This window comes from Mauremys reevesii, linkage group 1, assembly GCF_016161935.1.
Source record: "Mauremys reevesii isolate NIE-2019 linkage group 1, ASM1616193v1, whole genome shotgun sequence".
NCBI classification, from domain to species: domain Eukaryota; kingdom Metazoa; phylum Chordata; order Testudines; family Geoemydidae; genus Mauremys; species Mauremys reevesii.
This window is the reverse complement of record NC_052623.1, coordinates 237,162,930-237,183,398: the sequence shown is the minus strand read 5'-3', so window position 1 is coordinate 237,183,398 and position 20,469 is coordinate 237,162,930. Positions and strand designations below refer to the sequence as shown.

Sequence of the window (20,469 nt, the reverse complement as noted above, 5' to 3'; positions counted from 1 at the left end):
CTCATAGACTTTAAGGTCAGAAGGGACCATTATGATCATCTAGTCTGACCTCCTGCACAATGCAGGCCACAGAATCTCACCCATCCACTCCTGTAACAAACCCCTAACCTATGTCTGAGTTATTGAAGTCCTCAAATTGTGGTTTAAAGACCTCAAGCTGCAGAGAATCCTCCAGCAAGTGACCCGTGCCCCATGCTGCAGAGGAAGGCAAAAAACCTCCAGGGCCTCTGCCAATCTGCCCTGGAGGAAATTTCCTTCCCGACCCCAAATATGACGATCAGCTAAACCCTGAGCATGTGGGCAAGACTCACCAGCCAGCACCCAGGAAAGAATTCTCTGTAGTAACTCAGATCCCACCCCATCTAACATCCCATCACAGGCCATTGAGCATATTTACCGCTAATAATCAAAGATCAATTAATTGCCAAAATTTAGGCTATCCCATCATACCATCCCCTCCATAAACTTATCAAGCTTAGTCTTGAAGCCAGATATATCTTTTGACCCCACTACTCGCCTTGGAAGACTGTTCCAGAACTTCACTCCTCTAATGGTTAGAAACCTTCGTCTAATTTCAAGTCTAAATTTCCTAATGTCCTAATGTTGTTCTTGTGTCCACATTGGTACTGAGCTTAAATAATTCCTTTCCCTTCCTGATATTTATTCCTCTGATATATTTATAAAGAGCAATCATATCTCCCCTCAGCCTTCTTTTGGTTAGGCTAAACAAGCCAAGCTCTTTGAGTCTCCTTTCATAAGACAGGTTTTCCATTCCTTGGATCATCCTTGTAGCCCATCTCTGAACCTGTTCCAGTTTGAATTCATCCTTCTTAAACATGGGAGACCAGAACTGCACACAGTATTCCACTGAGGATACCGCTGAGGTCTCACCAGTGCCTTGTATAACGGTACTAACACCTCCCTATCTCTACTGGAAATACCTCGCCTAATGCATCCCAAGACAGCATTAGCTTTTTTAACGGCCATATCACACTGACGGCTCATAGTCATCCTGTGATCAACCAATACTCCGAGGTCCTTCTCTTCCTCTGTTATTTCCAACTGATGCCTCCCCAATTTATAACAATTCTTATTATTAATCCCTAAATGCATGACCTTGCACTTTTCACTATTTAATTTCATCCTATTACTATTACTCCAGTTTACAAGGTCATCCAGATCTTCCTGTATGATATCCCGGTCCTTCTCTGTATTAGCAATACCTCCCAGCTTTGTGTCATCTGCAAACTGTATTAGCACATTCCCACTTGTGCCAAGGTCAGTAATAAAAAGATTAAACAAGATTGGTCCCAAAACCGATCCCTGAGGAGCTCCACTAGTAACCTCCTTCCAGCCTGACAGTTCACCTTTCAGTACGACCCGTTGTAGTCTCCTCTTTAACCAGTTCCTTATCCACCTTTCAATGTTCATATTGATCCCCATCTTTTCCAATTTAGCTAATAATTCCCCATGTGGAACTGTATCAAATGCCTTACTGAAATCGAGGTAAATTAGATCCACTGCATTTCTTTTGTCTAAAAAATCTATTACCTTCGCAAAGAAGGAGATCAAGTTGGTTTGGCACGATCTACCTTTTGTAAAACTATGTTGTATTTTGCCCCAATTACCGTTAACCTCAATGTCCTTAACTACTTTCTCCTTCAATTTTTTTTCCAAGACCTTGCATACTACGGATGTCAAACTAACAGGCCTATAGTTACTCGGATCACTTTTTTTCCCTTTCTTAAAAATAGGAACTATGTTAGCAATGCTCCAGTCATGCGGTATAACCCCTGAGTTTACAGATTCATTAAAAATTCTTGCTAATGGGCTTGCAATTTCCTGTGCCAGTTCCTTTAATATTCTTGGATGTAGATTATCTGGGCCCCCCGATTTCGTCCCATTAAGCTGTTCGAGTTTGGCTTCTACCTTGGATGTGGTAATATCTACCTCCATATCCTCATTCCCATTTGTCAACCTACCATTATCCCTAAGCTCCTCATTAGCCTCATTAAAGACTGAGGCAAAGTATTTGTTTAACTATTGGGCCATGTCTAGATTATCTTTAACCTCCACTCCATCCTCAGTGTTTAGCGATCCCACTTCTTCTTTCTTTGTTTTCTTCTTATTTATATGGCTATAGAACCTTTTACTATTGGTTTTAATACCCTTTGCAAGGTCCAACTCTACATGGCTTTTAGCCTTTCTCACTTTATCCCTACATCTTCTGACCTCAATAAGGTAGCTTTCCTTGCTAATCCTTCCCATCTTCCACTCCTTGTAGTCTTTCTGCTTTTTCTTAATCACCTCTCTGAGATGATAACAGGAGTACTTGTGGCACCTTAGAGACTAACAAATTTATGAAGTTGATGGATTTCCACTCACTCCTCCAGCTTGATCTGAACCTCCTGCCTATGAATTTTTTCCTCTTTCTTGATAGTTTCTGCAACTTTGACTTGAAGTAATTTCAGGCCTCCTCCGCCTTTAGATCAGCCTTAGAATCAGTTAAGACTCCCATAATTTCAAGTGGGTTTTGGATCATTCTTGGTGTTTATGTCAGCACTCTTCCATACAGCACTTTGATAGAAACTGCAGGTATTAATATCCAAAATAATCACCCAGTGTCTGATCTGAGCAATTGCGTTGTACGAGGGGTGCCCTTCCACAGCTAGAGAATCTCACTAGTGTACTGTGGCTGTCAGAGGGGTAGATATATAGGTTGTGATTCATCAGTTATGGCTGCAAGAAGTTGTATTTTACACACACACGTACGTTTTACTTTCACTCTTAAACTTCACTTTCATTAACACATCCATTAACACATGCTCACTTACAACAACTGGAACAGTCCTGTGGGTCTGTTCTCCTGATGCAGATCACTCTCTGTTCCACCTTCAACATGCCTCTTTTTGGGGGCAGAGGGAAAAGGAAAACTAGCCATTAATGTGTGCCAGCTTGTGTTAATATATTCATCTGGAAGAGAACAGACAAAGACTTTGCATTATACCATTAGCATGTGCAAATACCAATGTTAAATTGTTGAGCATAAAACTGAGTAACTATTTTACATAGAGATTGGAACTGAAATTTGCTTCTTTGCATTATCTGATTGTTGTTATTTGTATTACTAGTAGGGCTGTCAATTAATCGCAGTTAAGTCATGCGATTAACTCAAAAAAAGAATCGTGATTAATTGCACTTATAACAATAGAATACCAATTGAAATTTATTAAATATTTTTGGATGTTTTTCTACATTTTCAATATTGATTTCAATTACCACACAGTATACATTGTGCAAAGTGCTCACTTTTTATATTATTTTTTTATTACAAATGTATGCACTGTAAAAATGATAAAGAAATAGTATTTTTCAGTTCACCTCATACAAGTACTGAAGTGCTATCTCTTCATCGTGAAAGTTTAACTTACAAATGCATGGTTTTTTTGGTTACATAACTGCGCTCAAAAACAAAACAGAGTAAAACTTCAGAGCCTACAAGTCCACTCAGTCCTACTTCTTATTCTGCCAATTGCTAAGACAAACAAGTTTGTTTACATTGACGGGAGATATTGCTGCCTGCTTCTTATTTACAGTGTCACCTGAAAGTGAGAACAGGCATTCACATGGCACTTTTGTAGCTGGCTTTGCAAGGTATTTACGTGCCAGAAATGCTGCTTCATGATTCAGCCACCATTCCAGAGGACATGCTTCCATGCTGATGATGCTCTTTAAAAAAATAATGCATCAATTAAATTTGTGACTGTACTCCTTGGGGGAGAATTGTATGTCTCCTGCTCTGTTTTATCTGCATTCTGCATATATTTCATGTTATAGGAGTCTCAGATGATGACTCAGCACATCTTCGTTTTAAGTACACATTCACACCAGATTTGACAAAAGGCAAAGAAGGTACTGATGTGAGATTTCTAAAAATAGCTACAGCACTCAACCCAAGGTTTAACAATCTGAAGAGCCATCCAGAATCTGAGAGGGACAATGTGTGGAGCATGCTTTTAGAAGTTTTAAAAGAGCAACATTCTGATGCGGAAACTACAGAACCCAAGCCACCAAAAAAGAAAATCAACCTTCTGCTTGTGGCATCTATCTCAGATAATAAAAATGAACATGTGTCGGTCCGCACTGCTTTGGATCATTATCAAGGGGAACCCATCAGCGGCATGGACACGTCCTCTGGAATGGTGGTTGAAGCATGAAGGGACATCTGAATCTTTAGCACATCTGGCATGTAAATATCTTGCAACGACAGCTATAACAGTGCCATGCGAATGCCTGTGCTCATTTTCAGGTAAACAAGAAGCGGGCAATGTTATCTCCTGTAAATTGTAACCAACCTTGTTTGAGTGATTGGCTGACCAAGAAGTAGGACTGAGTGGACTTGTAGGTTCTAAAGTCTTACATTGTTTTCTTTTTGAATGCAGTTTTTTTTGTACATAATTCTACATTTGTAAGTTCAGTTTTCATGATAAAGAGATTGCACTACAGTACTTATGAGGTGAATTGAAAAATAATTTTTTTTTGTTTTTTACAGTGCAAATATTTGTAATCGAAATTAGATATAAAGTGAGCACTGTACACTTTGTATTCTGTGTTGTAATTGAAATTAATATATTTAAAAATGTAGTAAATATCCAAAAATGTTTAAAATAAATGGTATTCTATTGTTGTTTAACAGCACGATTAATCACAATTAATTTTTTTTAATCGCTTGACAGCCCTAATTACTAAAGCACCTAGGAGCCCTAGTCATGGACCAGGACAGAAGAGGTCTTTTCCAGGATACATTTAAACTAACTAACATGTTTAGGCTTGTGGCCTGGACAAGTTTTTATTTTTCCATTCTGAAACTGCTGCTAAAGCATTTTTAAAATGTTGATTGAATTTTAAGTGAATGCTGTCCATTTAATATAAACTTTTAAAATCTGACTCCACGTCCCCTCTAAAAATATTTTAAGCATATGGGTAGGTTGTTGGGATAAATACCTTAGTATATATTCATGCTGCTGTTTTCCCTCTGCTGAATGGTAGCAGATGTCTAGGGCCTTGCAGGCCAGGTTCCTGTTGGGATAGAAATCAGACCTACAGAGCCTGGGTATATTCTTATTGTAACTTGTTTATTTATATACACACATCAGTTCTGGAACAGAGGGGCCACAAACAGCACACATAGACCATCCCTTCATTCAAGAATCTCAGCCCAGTGCCAATGCCCAGTTCCCATAGAACAATTTTGGTGCAAGAATTGGCTCTGTTTAAAGAATTAAGGCAGGCAGCGCACACTCCTGCCGCTTACCATGGCTCCCCCGAAGAACCTGCAACTGAATCAAAAGCACCATAGCATTTCCTCCAAGACTAAAAATGTGCTTGCATGCTAAGAAAAATAACTTGTATTATGGCAGGAGTCACCTCTTACTATTGCAGTGGAGATAGTAATTTACACTGCTATATCACCTTAATTCTTATATTTTTTTATTTTTGTGCACTGGCAAAGAGGGTATTGTGACAATTGTTTACCAGTTTATTTTAGTCTAATGTTGTATTAACCCTACCATATGGGCATCGGTTCTTGTTTCTAACCTCATTAATCCTTGTCATTTTCCTTTACAGTCTCTGATCACCTTCGTGAACAAACACCTAAATAAGCTGAATTTGGAAGTGACAGAATTAGAAACACAGGTAGGAGCTTTATACAAGAAAATAAATCTCAAGGTATAAATTACTAATTTAGGCCTCAGTTGCGCAAACTCTTTTGCGTGTGCTTATCTTTATAGAATATCAGGGTTGGAAGGGACCAATCCCCAGACGGACTTTTGCCCCAACCCCTAAATGGCCCCCTCAAGGATTGAACTCATAACACTTGGTTTAGCAGACTCAAACCACTGAGCTATCCCTCCCTTTTTATTCCCTTGGAGGGATACTCATATGTGTTTGCCTTATTTTGTAGGTGATTGTAATTGGCAGTAATGTTTGCCTCTGGTTGCTTCTCTTGCCCACTTACTGCACACATGACTTATAGCAGATACTGCTGGTAATTTGTAACCTTGCCTGGCTTCAGATAACCAGGGAAGTTTTAGAATATTTAATATTTGTTTGTGTTGTTGACTGTAATATATGGCTGGGTTTCAGACCAATGTTTCTAACACATCAAAGGAAAAATTTGCAAAGCACTAGCTATATTAATTAAATTATGGATGAGAGCAGGTCACGGCATGTCTTTCTCAATTGTGTGAATTCAGGCTGTCGATCTGAACCAGGATAAATCCTCAGTTGATTCAGTAATTGTTGTGGCATAGGTCTCTTGTGGTACAGGTCTGTGTTTAACTCAGATTACATATTGGATATCCTTCAAAACACTATAACCCAATCAAACGTGAGTTCTGGAGACACAGGGGCATGTTGCTTTCACTCAGCTGAGAGTATATCAGAAGCTTGCATAGCTCTAACTGCTGTAATAGAAACAATTGCACTGCGTAGTGGAAGAGAGTTCATTAAAGATAGACTGCTTTATAATGGGACTAAGTGGTTAACTTATTCTTTGCTGTTTGCCCAGGAGAGTAAGTGTGGGCACTAGATAGCCTAGGGAATTGGTTATGGACTACTGAGCATTTCATTTAGGTAATTGGTCTGAATCTGGCCTAGGCTGATATGGATTAAATTGATCATCCACTGATTGATGTTCTGGGGCCTTAGTGAATAGGAGGTTTCAGTCCGGTTCTGGGGCCTGGCTATCTGTATCACAAAAATACACTTGAGCTCTCTGCTGAGACACCCGTGATTAATTGGGCTATGGAGATTTGATCAACCCTTTTGCCCCAAGAGTTTTGTATGATTGCTGTCAATGTGGTATCTGATTTTTGGGTACAGGTCTTTGATCTCCCAGAGCTGTCAATCCAGCACCATTCACCAGGACTGAAATGCACAAAGAATATAAAAAGTACAAGAAAATGGTCCAGGGAAGGTTAGAGTAAATGGAAAGATTGGTTATATGAGACACTCTTCTATTTTAGGAATTAATCAGAATCTTGGAACACCATCGTTGCACTCACTGTGGAAGCAATTGCTAAACTGCAGTGCAAAGTGGTCAGAATTAACAAGGATTTTTATGCTTTGGAAAGTAGGTTGAGAGACTTTCCTGTCTGACAAGTTACTAGATCACACAGAATTTTGATCACTGAACTGTTGCTTACTTTGGTCAGATAGTGCAATAGTACATGAACGTGCTGGCTGGGTTATCTGTACTGCTGTCCCTAACTAGATGGAATGAGACCTGGTCAAGTGTTTCAGATAACTTCTTCCTCTAGTGGCTGGCCTACAAAGCGGATGTAGATGAAGATTTTTTCAAAGGAACAAATGGCAACAAAGACCCTAACTCCTATTCATTTCCAATTGGAGTTAGGCACCGCTCTGCCATCTGTGCCTTTGAAAATCTCCCCCTTAAGTCTACTGACAGCTAACAGGAGGTTCCGCTTCTGCTAAAGCGGTAGTGCCTTATCCCATGACACATTTATGTGACTCTGGTTTCGGAAGTGTAGGTCTCTGTGGATTGTTGCACTGCTTTATTATTTGTATTACTGTACAGCATAAGAGCCCTAGTCATGGACCAGGACCCCATGGTTCTGGATGTTGTAAAAACACAGCACAAAGACCGCTCCTGCCCCAGAGAACTCTTTGAATATGCCACCTTATCTCTGATAAAAAAAAAAATCCAGGGGATGCCATACAGGTCGTATTGGAATCCATATAGGGAATTCTGTTTGACATATACAGTGCCTACCAACATTTAAAAGGAATTGTATCGGTTTAGAGCAGTGATACTCTACTGGTTGTTCTCTTCATAGGCTTGATATGGCTCTCCTCATGGTTTCGAGCACCTCATCCCATGTCATGTGAACCTACATATGGTGTAAAACAAGGAAAAGGCGTGTAAAAGAATTGTGTGTGGTCTTCTGGGTCGTGTTTTAAAGATATAGTTTCCCATTGTCAATGTAGCACGTAGTTATTCGTAGTGAGGGGGGTGAAAACAGTGCTCTCAGATGTGGGGAGACATCCCTGTGGCCCTCTGCAGCAACCTGTCTAGCCACCTAGGGCTAGGTCAATGGACTCCAAAGAAAAACCCGTTTGGCATTCCTCAGCTGCAAGGATATTGACCATGATACAGGACCTTGATGGTTGAGTCAGGGGAGAAAAGGAACTGGCCAAGGGTCCTACTATTTCTGACACAAGTGCAGTAAATTCCTTCCCAGCCCTGAGTGGGGCAAAAAGTAGACTATTAAATGTCTGTAAACCAGCTAATGAAGTGCTGCTAGTAGAGGTAAATGGTTTGGGCTATTTATCTTGACTTTTTTCATTGTTGCAAAGCCTTGCATGAAATCAAATGCCTCCTGCCTGCCATCTGGGAATTTCACCAGTATCTCTCCTCAGTTTGCAGATGGCGTCTATTTGGTATTGCTCATGGGTCTGCTTGAAGACTATTTTGTTCCACTCCACAACTTTTATTTAACGCCTGAAAGTTTTGATCAGAAGGTGAGTAGAAATTCCAGTTTGTGCTCCTCTCACTACCATATCACCCATGCAATTTTCCATCCATTGGCTGAATTCTCTTCATGCCCAATTAAGCCAGAGTATAGCGCATCCTTTCTTTCAAAGGCTGTAGCAAAGATGCATTCGTTGTACCATTTGGCAGTTACTAGAATCTGTACTTTAAAGGTTGACTGTGAAACAAAGGTATAAATCCCAGTGACTTTGCCAGTACCTCCTGAATGACTCCAGCAGCTAGGCTAAGAAAGGCATTCAGCACATGAATACCTATAAACATATTTAAGAGAAGAAAAGCTAGGTCCTGCGATGTCCAGCACAATTGTGGTCAGATGATGTTTATAAACCCAAAGGGTATAAAATAAAAAATAGTTTGCACTTACATAGAACTTTAACATGTTCCAATTGAATTACTTAATGCTTAGAGGCCACTCTGAGACCAGGGCCCTATTTTGCTAGGCATCGTATATAGTCACAATAAGAGACAATCCCTGCCCTGAGCTGCTTACAATCCAAGAAAGGCAAAAGGTGGGAGCAGGAAGTCTTGTCCCCATTTTACATGTGGGAAACTGAGGCACAAAGAGACTAAGTGAGTTGCCCAAGCTAGCACAGGCAGTCAGTACCACAGTGCCAGGAATTGAACCCAGATGTTCTGAGTCTCAGTCCAGTGCCTTCACCACAAAGCCATCCTTTATCTTTCCTAATTTTTGTCACTTCCCTGTAAAAGAGGGAAATAAGTAATATTACCTCTCGTGTACACGAGGAACTGAGGCAGAGCGGTGGTGACTTGGCCAAGGCCACACAGCCAGTCTCTGATAGTACTGGGATTAGAGCTCATTTGCTGAGCACCGATAGTGGGATTGACTCTGTACCAGACACACAGTCAGACGTAGGCTCTGATCCGGCAATGAGCGTCCCGTAGGCATTATGCAACGCAAAGCCCCACTGAAGTCAATAGGAATCTACACCGGCTCAGGGATCTGATTGTGCACAAGTCACTTCAGAATTGGGGGGGGGGGCATTGTTCCTGCCCCAAAGGGTTTATACTATAGGTGCACAGACAGCACACTGGGAGACCCAGAGGAAAACTCTAGCTAAGCATTTTCAGGTATTACTTTCAGTTTGGTAAGATATGAATGATGGCGTCTGAGCTAAAGTGGGTTATTGTGGATGGGCATCACAGACAAAGTGAGCTATGAGGAGAGGGTAAGGATTTGCCAGGCTGTTGCAGGGAAGTTCGTAGACCAGTGGTGCCTAGAGTGATAAGTAGGTTGTGAATATTGCATGCCATTGGGAGGGGCAACAGGTTGTCCATGTTGGGCCTTCCCAACAGCCATGGAGAGGAGGGCCAGTGCTGGCTGCCGACTGCCCACTAAGGTTGGGTCCCATGGGCCCTCCCTCATGATGGGGGTGCCACAGGGTTGAAATTGAGTGAGGGGCATTGGACCTGGTGCACGGAGGGCCGCAGCGCCGTTGAGGTTTGGCCTCACCATTCCCCCGTCATGGTGGAGGGGTGGCAGGTCCAAACCTGAGTGGCAGAGGGGAAGCCAGCTCTGCTCTTCCTCACTGCTGCTGGGGGGCTGGCTCCTACACCAGGGCTTGCCCGCCCTCGTCCCACTTCCAGCAGCTTGTTTCCCCTCTGCTCTGCCCACAGTACTTGCTGAGTGACAGCCTCAAGGCCTGCTACAAGTAGGAGGAACCGCAGGGCATGCCTGCACGGGGTAGCTGGCTGGGAGAGGGGCAGCAGGGAGCCCTGGAGTATATCATTTGAAAAATTTCAGGGATGGCCTTTGGTGTAGATATCCTGGTTTACTGTTAGCCTCCATGCTATGTAATCCTCCTCCATGCTATGCAGTGGTGCAAGTATGGTGGTACTGTCCGGTACTCCATACCAGTAAGCTATTTATAGCTGGCATGGTGTACCGGAAAGACACCGGAGGAGTCTGCTCCGCCCCCAACCCTTCCATGCATCTCCTGAGTCGTCCTGCCTGGGGTCTGTACAGCAGTACCCCTCCCACCCCCTATGTAATGTGGGATGGATGTGGATCATGGGGAGGGGACGGGGAGAGCGTGGGGGCCCCAGGCTGGGGGCGGAGCAGGGAGGAGTCATGTGGGGAGGTCACATGCCTCCCCTTTGTGTCCTTCCCATGAGTGCAGTGCACCAGCAAGAAATGATTTCTACTTGCACCACTGATGCTAAGTAATCTCTCAGTGAGTTCAGTGCCAAGAACAGTGGGGCTCTGCCCTGGTTGCAGCCCTTAGATGCTTCTGGAATACAAACAATGTATCTGCCCCCTTCGAGGGGGGCTCCTTCTTCTGGTGGGATTCTGTGGTAGCTGTGGTCTGAGCGCATAGTGCATTCCGGGGTTATGAATAGGAGTGAAGCTGGCTGCATCAGGGGTTGACATGTTAGTAAAGTTGCAGGAACTTAGTACTCTTTAAGGGCACGATCCTGCAAAACGCTGAGCACCTTCAGTTCCTGCTGACTTTAGTGGAGGTGGTTGAGACCCAGCGTCTACCTGGAGGAGCCCAACACCTTAAAGGACTTGGTCTTCACTGCCCAACTCACCTTTGATGGATATAGCTCATCCTCATCAGAAGGGATCGTACTATATACCGTGGGGCAAAAAATATATTGTACCAAATTAGGAAAGTATTTTAACTGGCTGAAGAGTTTGCTGAAACTCCCTACCCTGTTAACCGCTGTTGATCCTGCTGAGAAACAGCAACGTGGGTTTTGCTCACTCCCTGAGGCAGGTGATTAGTTGCCAGATGTGGATGTATGGGAGGTAGGAGTGGCTTCCTGGAGAGAAGAGAATCCAGGATGTGGTCTGAGAAATCCTATGAGAGAAAGGCCTAGGAGTAACTGAGCCTGAGGATAAGATCTGAGTAGATCTTTGTTATTTTAGAGTTTTCTTTTCCTAATAAACAAATGCCAAGGGAGTGGGTGATGATGGACTTCATATTCTGTGTGGACTGTATTTATAGAGCAGGTTGGGAAAGATGAATATTTTATTACCTCATTAAAAAAACCCTCAATGAGTGGTACTTAGCTTTTTTTTCAGACTCTTTCTTTCTTTCTCTCTCTCTTATGGGTTGAATTTTCTTGAGTATAAAATCGTACAATACCTATCTACAGTGCTATAGCTACTCAGCTGTGATTGTGTTGTTGCTTGTTTATGTCTAGCTGCATGAGATTCATGCTGAACTAAAGTTATTAGATATTGTTTTGAAACAGACACAGAAGAAGAAAGTGTGTTCGTGAGCATGGGGGAGGGATTAGTTAGCTTTTATTTGTGAACTGTGCATCTCTTTCTACCTCTGAAATTGGTTTTGCCTAAATAAATCAAGGAAAAACAGGAGTAGGAGGAAAGATTACAATTCTAATCAATTAACCCAACAAAGGGCGCTTTTTCTCATCCTACTGCAAAGGGGTTTTGTATGCTTAACTCCCTCACTGAGATGAGTAGTTTTAATTAAATCTCCCCCCTCATGCCACATATCTCCAGAGTCAGTCACTTAGGTGACAAAAATACAAAGATATCGTTATCCAAATTACCTTTCCAAGTGCAGAGAAGAAGAATTTCTTAAACTTCAATAGGCATCCAGAAGAAAAGCTGATTGCTCACGTTAAATCCTTTCAGACTAATATTCTCTCCCCAACAGGTTTCTCTTCTAAGGGCTTGTCTACACTGGCAATTTACAGCGGTGCAACTTTCTGGCTCAGGGGTGTGAAAAAACACCCCCCCTGAGCGCAGCAAGTTTCAGCGCTGTAAAGTGCCAGTGTAGACAGTGCACCAGCGCTGGGAGCCACACCCCTTGTGGAGGTGGTTTTTTTTAGAGCGCTGGGGGAGCTCTATCCCAGCACTGCGCCACGACCACACAGCGTAGACTAGCCCTAATTGATCCTCCTCATATTTTCTTTCCCGTGTGTCTCCCTGTTCTGTTTTCCGACTTCGCCTTAATTCAAAGAGTACTTTTTGTGGATTACTGTTGCTGCTTGGTACTAAGTTTGTAATGATCTAGTGAAAATCATTTGAAAATGTTAAACCTGACCTTACTTCTAATCTCTCTCTCTCTGATTGTCATCTGCTTTGTGGTGAGTAACTGCTGTTAAGTTCCTTACTGCATTCTTGGCAGATGATCTGTTCCTTGGAGTCTGAAACACTATAGCTTACCTTGAGTATACAGACAGGAAGAGCTCACCAGAAATGCAGATGTTTCTGTCCTCATATAAAGGCTCTGACATCTTGACTTCTCCACATCCCTTCCTGCCCTACATTTGTATGATTTATTGATCTCAGTAGCACACCAGTCTCCAACACAGAGACTTGATTGTTCTGCCAAGCTTTCATGGGTTTCCTAATTCAGACTACTCATTAAATTTTTGACTCTTTAAATTTGGAAACTTTCTTCTTAAATGAGTCCCTCAGTCAGTTTGATTTCTGTTGCCTTTACTCTTGGGAGGAAAACACCTGGGATTCAGATCAACAAATGTTGTTGATTTTAAAACCAACCAAATAAATCCCAGGATCATTATTTCTGATGTCAAGAGAAGGGAGAAGAAAGTAACTGCTTTTTTATTGATTTGTTAGAATTTGGGAATTTATTTCAGTTGCTTTTTTGCAGGTCCATAATGTTTCCTTCGCTTTTGAGTTGATGCAAGATGGAGGGCTCAAGAAACCAAAGGCTCGTCCTGAAGGTAATATATACGCTATAGAGGCATGAACTATTTATACAGACATAGTGGCAATTACATCTCTAGTGTGACTCCATTAAAGTCAACAGGGTTACATCAGGAAATAATGTTGTGGGTGTGTGTATTATATATGCACACACGGTAAAACTTTGTTTATCTGACTCCCTTTTATCCAAGACTCCTTATGCATATCTGCGTTATCTCCCTTAATGTGCATCATAACTGGAGTAGACTTAACTATTAACAGGTTCAAGTCAGGCCCATGATTTTAGTAAATGATAGTGCTCTGTGATAGCTGTCCAGTAGCCTATGTTAGATCAGTTGCTGCTCTCAGTTCTTTTCCTAGTGGAACGTTTACATAAAAAATTAGCACTAATTTGCTAGCAACCTGATCACAGAGACAAATAACTGAGGGGCTAATTTTGTTCCTATGGAATCAGTGACAAAAACTCCCATTTGCTCCTATGGTGCAGGGCTAAGTACTGAATGAGCATGAAGACTGAATTGTGCTTTTGACTTTTTAAAGGTTGTACCTCTGAGTACCGAAGCTAATTAATAGAGCAGTGTCAAGAAGCTTGCACTACCTCTGCACTGTTTGCTCTTTGGCTAATGAGAGGAATTATGTCATCTTGACTGTCAATCGAGCAATCTTCATTTTCATTATCATAGAATCATAGAATCATAGAATCATAGAATTCAAGATCAGAAGGGACCATTATGATCATCTAGTCTGACCTCCTGCAAGATGCAGGCCACATAAGCCGATCCACCACTCCTTTAGCAGCCCCCCCCCCCCCATGAGGAGGAGGGAAAAAACCAAAACCTCCAGGCCCAGTCCCTCCTTCCCTGGAGGAAAATTCCTTCCAAATATGGCTATGCTGAACCCCCCCCCATGCGGGCAAGACTCTCCTCTCAACCCCTCTGGAAAAGGTTATATCATACCATTGACCCATTGTACTATTTACCAGTGTGGCTATTGACTAAGCCCGTTATCCTATCATACCATCCTCCATAAACTTATCTAGCTTAATCTTAAAGTCATGGAGGTCTGTTTCCTCGGTAACAGGCTGTTCCATTCAAGCCTGAATTTCCTGACTGACAGTTTATATCCGTTTGTCCTCGTGTCCATATTAGCACTGAGCTGAAATAATTCTTCTCCTTCCCTGGTATTTATCCCTCTGATATATTTAAAGAGTGTCATCATATATCCTCTTATCCTTCAGGCCTTCCATTCCACGGATCATTCTAGTTCTAGTTTGAATTCATCCTTCTTAAACATACTAGCACCTCCTTATCCCTACTAGAAATACATCACATTGCCTATTCATAGTCATCCTGCGATCAACCAGGACTCCTAGGTCCTTCTCCTCCTCCGTTACTTCCAACTGGTGTGTCCCCAGCTTATAACTAAAGTTCTTGTTAGACATCCCTAAATGCATAACCTTACACTTCTCACTATTGAATTTCATCCTGTTACTAATACTCCAGTTTACAAGGTCATCTAAATCTCCTGGAGAATATCAACTTGGTGTCATCCAACTTTATCAGCCCACTCCTACTCTTGGTTCCCAGGTCAGCAATAAATAGATTGAATAAAATCCTTATCCACCTCTGGATTTTCATTTCGATCCCCATCTTTTCCAATTTAACCAGTAATGACTACCCCAGAAGTGACAGGTAGCTTAGTCTGACCATTACTGATCATTACTGCAGGAAAGCCATTCAAAACAGTGTTACTTTACTCTTTGCTCCAGACTCCATGTGGTTTGCCCTCTGATTCAGGGTACAGCAGAGGATGTTGTAGTGAGAACTGGGACAGGTTTCGGTGTCAACATAGTCTTTAAATCAGCTGATTATTGTACCTTTAGGAATTAAATTTATTAATAAAAGTAGGAGAGCAAGGTTAGTTAATATGGCAGTCATCTTGGTCTGCTTATCCCCCGGTTCACATTTGCTACACTGGGTTGAGTGAGGGTGCTGATATACCGCACAGAGCTGGGATTTCTATGGAAGGGAAAGTAGCATCGGAGGCTGTGCTTGTTGCCAGTAGTTTCATTTCATCTTGCTGTGGAATCCTGGCACTTGCAAACATTAGTGTCCCTTTGAATAACAATTTGCAGTGATGCAGTTTCTCACGCTCCATAGAATGTTTTATGTGTGGAACTCACTGTGTATGCCCTGCTGTACTGGTGTCACTTTGTGCTGAATGGACCGGAAAGCACCCCACTTTGCAGCGTACGTGCTTTCTGCGGTTCTCGCAAGAGACAGGTCTGGTCTTCAATTGAATAGTTTAGTATAGCCTGCTCCACTCACTCCCACCCCAGTCAAATATCATAAGTCATCTTGTGTGGTTTATACAACACTGCCCAAATTACAGGCCACATTCTGGCCTTCATTACAGCCATTGAATTTAATAGACACATCTGAAGGCAAAATGTTGCCCTAAGTCATTAGAGTGAATTTTAGTGGGCTGCTTGATTATTTTCCTAAGGGATTTTGATAGGCTGTAGAGGTATTATTCATTTAAACTCTATTTTAGGCTATTTTTATTATTTATTGGCACCTTTTGTCAGCATTCTGTCAGTGAGCACTGGCCACACAAACTTCCTCTTACAAGGAAGATTGGGATCATGCTTTTTTGGGGACATGTCTGGTGTCCTTCCTGTCAGTGCCTCTCATCTCATGACCTATAATTATGCATGCAGTGAGGCTATATCTGATATCACATTACTTTTTAATCTAGTAGACAAAGGTTTAACAAAATCCAATGGCTAGAAGTTCTTTGGAAGGAAAAATTCAGTTGGAAATAAGGCATACATTTTATAAGTGAGAGTAATTAACTAATAGAACAAATTCTCCATCACTTGAACTTGTTAAATTAAAAGTTGATGTGTTTCTAAAAGATATGTTGTATTCAGGCACAAGTTATTAAATTCAATGCAGGAATTACGTGGTAAAATTCTCTGGCCTGTGTTATGAAGGAGGTTAGACTAGAAGATTATAGACCCTTCTGACCTTAAATTTTATGAATCATTACATTACATTAGCAAGTAAAAGACTTGGGTTTATTCCTTTTCAGCAGGAGGAGTGAGCAACATGTCACAATTCCCTCCCAATTGCCTCCCACCATCTGAGGCAGAAGTGGTGGCAGTGGCTCAGAAAGGAGACCCACCTGGTCTTCAAGGGAGGTCTCTAGGATGCAGGACCTTGAGAATAGGAGGGAAGGGAAGAAGTAAACCAGTGGAGTAATGGGAGATGGCACAGATACCCTAAGAATCCCTGAAGGCAGAGGACCATCTGTCACCTTAAAAAAAAAATCATCCCATTTTATCTTACCTGTAAAGTGATGATTGCAATTAAACTGCACTGTTCACTTATCTTGCAGTCCAGGTACTATAACAAAGAACAGAGACAATGAATCTCAGTACTGGGCACCTAGAGATGTAGTCCTTGATCCTTGGCTCTAGCGGAGCTGTGCTTAGTGCAGCAGTAGACGTGGGCTTTATGTCACCTTCATGCTCCCCCAATGCACAGGGTTGCTGGAGGTTAATTTGGTCTCAGGCAGAGATCAGAGCAGCCTCAGAGCTGCTCTAATTCCTAGCTGCCTGCAGTGGGCCCAAGGGGGATTGGTGGAGCTCAGTGCTTTCTGGCCACCCTTCCCTCCTTTGGAATACTCTATGTGTTGGCTGGATGGTGTAGAGTTGGCTATGCAGGCTCTATGCCAGGTGTTGATTACTCATGCCACAGTATCCTCAGCTAGCCTCATGGGCCAGCTTTAAGGGTGCTCTGCACTACCAGAACTATACATTTGGTATTGGAACTTCAAGTTGGCTGCCAACACCATTAGGTTGAATCTGCCTGTAGGTTTCGTTGGCCCACACCAAAGATTCCCCTTGGCTTGCTGATTGTGGAGGATGTGGCTGGTAAGAAACTTTGCTCCTTAGGGCTAAATTCACATTTAAATCTGTCTGAGGCAACTCGATCTGTTTCACAGAATGTACTAACACATTCTCAGGCCATTTGGGAGTGTTTTGCTGCTGGGGATGCTGTGGTGTTAAACAGCTTCCTATGCCTTCTGGAAAACTTTGATATACAGAAACAATTCTGCTAAAACTAGGACTTTTCTTCCTGTGTTATAGTGGTCATTTTCATGCAAGCAAGATCTTTCTTAGGTGTTCCCCTGCTCCTGCTGCTTATGCACACATCCAAGGATCAGGAAGAGAGGATAGCATGGGGCAATTGCATGATGCTGGGAACTGGTAATTAGATATGTGGTTTTTCACTTCTAAGTCACCGCTTCAAATCTGGCCAAGCTGATAGAAGCTGCTCATCATTTAGTAATGGTGGTGGCTGTCCGGAGGTTTGTGTAAAATAGTTAATTTCTTCCCAAACAAGTGTGTGCAGCACAAATCTGTCCCCTCAAGTGGCACTAATTGAGAGCCAGTTGGCCATCCCGTCACGGAGGCTGAGAAGCATATGTTCATGGAGAATGAATTTCTCTCCTACCTAACAAGGGATCATTTCAGGCCAGGCACATTTGCGGGGCATGGTGAGGAAGCCTGTGATGTGTCCTCTCTGTGGAGCTCTACAGCCAGCATGTACTCACACGTATTCAATCCCCACGTTAAACGAGAAAGACAAAGAGCCTCCTTTCATGCAACTGTGCAAAATAATAGACAAAGAAAGAGAGGATGAGAGGAGGCTGAAAACCTGGTGTGAAGCGTAGGGGGGCTTGTGAATTGTCATCTAAAGAGTGAAGCAGGTGCGAGCGAGTGTCATGGGAATTATTTTTTCAAGCAGGCTGTGGATGTTTTATTGTACCTCAGATTGGTTTCCCCAGCTCAAAGAACTAGGTTTTTCCTCTCTTTGCTCCTTATTGTTCTTCTCTCACATGTCACTTTTTTGAGAATGGGGTTTGTGGGTTTTTTTGTTTTTACCTGTCCTCCTTCCTCTTCTTCCACCCGCACTGTGTCTCCTCAGTTATTTTCCTCTTCCTGTTCCCCCTACTTTTCCTTCCTATCCTCTCCCTTTCCTACATCTTTACCTGCTGCTTTTCCCCTCTCCTGCGCTGTCGACATTGGGAGATCCTCTCTTCAGTTTTGCAAGGGCACTCTGTGCTGTACTTTCCTCTGGGCGGGCAGCCTTTGGAATGTACTTCTCTGCAGCACTTCCTCTATGTTATCGTAGCAACAGGACAGGAAGAACAAAGAGAGAAGCTCTCTCTGTTGTGCATCTGAGGTGGGGGAATACCAAGCCTGTGAGCAATAAGCGTGAAGTTTGCAAAGGGGAAGAATGGGGAGGGTGGAAGATGGCCTGTCATTATGGTGGACTGTAACTGTTCATGCACTCTTCCCTTCCTTGCTCTGATGAAAATGTACCCACACTCCAGCACAGTGAGAGGGGGGACGCAGGAAGGTTTGGCACACAAAGCAGGAGTTTAAGTCCTGCTCACTGCATAGCAAGTCATTGCAGAGGTTCTAGATATGTTGGGTCCAGAATCTCACAAGAAATATACAATTTGGACTTAAATCCCCACTCTGGAACCCTGATTAGCAGTGTCCCTGGTAGAAACTCACTAGAAATTGTTAAAGCTGTGACATGGTATCTAACATGGAGTATTTTTCAGTTATTTGTGAGATATCCGGTCTGAGACAGAAGAACCCTTCAGTCCATGATAAATTGTAGATCAGAGAGGGATAAGGGTTCTTTTTTTTTTCCTCCCTCCAGAGAGAAGTTAAAAATATCAGTGATTGAAGTAATGGCTAAGGTTTCTTGAAGTCTATCATATGATGCTATCCAAGGGAACTGGGCCTGTTTTTTTTATTTTTTTTATTTCTGAGTTCACAGATCAGAAGACACTTTCTTCCACTCATAGGAAACTGGGAGGTAGCACTAAAGCAACCTAAGAATCTCTCCTTTTCTTCCACAGATGTTGTTAACTTGGATCTGAAGTCTACCCTCAGGGTTTTGTACAACCTGTTCACAAAGTACAAGAATGTTGAGTGATCCTGGAAGCTGCTGAGATGTTAATCCTCACAACCTTCTTAGGGGGGGAAAAAAAAGAAAAGGAAAAACAAAACGCCCTCTATGTTCCCTTTGTGCCTTACACTATATTCCATGCTGCATGATGGCATTCCTTCTCCTGTTCACATTATCTCCATGTAACTCTTTGCATGACATGCCCGCTGAAAATACGTTGTGTATTTTATGTTAACTGCCTTTTGAAATCTCATTTTTACATCTTTGCTCTGAGATCCTTGCGCGTCTGTTTGCTAAGGTCAACAAGCTTTCTTGTTATGTTGATAAAGAATACTACTAGTTACTTTGATAAACAGGAAAAACTTGAACCCTTCTTGATGGGGCAGTGCCTATATATACTTTCTTTTGTAAACTACTTGGTTACCATTGGTGGTGGAAGATACGCTAGGCTTGAGTGTTAGAAATACAAAAGCAGATCCTTGCATTACAATGCAAGGATCTGCTTTTGTATTTCTATTTAGAAACCGCAGTTTCCATTAAATAAGGTTTGTGTGTGTTACTGTATTTGTTTCCAAGGACACCACCTGAAACTGTACCATGAGGGCTTTTTCTATCTTTCGTGTTAACCTCATACTACCCAGTATTATTTCCACTTGATGTTTACACACAATTAGCCTAGAAATGGAATTATTGCCAAATCCGGTCATAGCTGCTTTTCTCTCCCTCCTTTTGTGCTGAGGAGGGAGCTGTAGCCACACTTGAAATGTGCAGCCTGGATCAGCTCGGTGAGGAGCTGGTCAAGGATGGACGGACTGGATTTATGCATTCTTTCTAACCCTTTGTGGAATGAGCAGGGGGAATAACAGTTTAATTGCTTAGACGTGCAAGGTTGACCTTTATTTTCATGTGGAAAAGCTAAAGTGCCTGCTCCTGCTCTCATTGAAGTCAATGGCAGTTACAGCGTTTCAGAGCCCAAAGTCTGTAAACAGAACTACAGTTTTTGTTTTGAAAATTAAATGGAGCAAGGTCATTTTTCAATAAGATTTTGCCTCTGCTTCCTGGGTTATTCTGGACGACGCCATATAATGTACACCAGTATCGAACACACTGGACTGCACTGAATTTGGAACAGTTTAGAGTTGGATCCCAGGGCTGAAAATAATATGTTTCCTTTCAGTGATGCTGTGATGAGTTGACTTCATCCCATCATCCCCAATGATACTTTGCTACTGCTA

At 42.3% G+C, this 20,469-nt stretch overlaps 1 protein-coding gene across 5 annotated transcripts in view; it reads left to right on the top strand.

Moving 5' to 3' along the window:
* The window catches only part of PARVB (parvin beta), a 103,448-nt gene extending 84,141 nt beyond the window's left edge, over positions 1-19,307 (top strand). For all 5 annotated transcript variants that reach the window (XM_039512113.1, XM_039512149.1, XM_039512129.1 and 2 more), the window contains exons 10-13: positions 5,629-5,697; positions 8,443-8,544; positions 13,186-13,258; positions 19,185-19,307. In XM_039512113.1, the coding sequence (XP_039368047.1) occupies positions 5,629-5,697; positions 8,443-8,544; positions 13,186-13,258; positions 19,185-19,261 (321 nt within the window). In that variant the 3' untranslated portion in view covers positions 19,262-19,307. The remainder of the gene's footprint in view (positions 1-5,628; positions 5,698-8,442; positions 8,545-13,185; positions 13,259-19,184) is intronic.
* Positions 19,308-20,469: the final 1,162 nt, after the last annotated feature.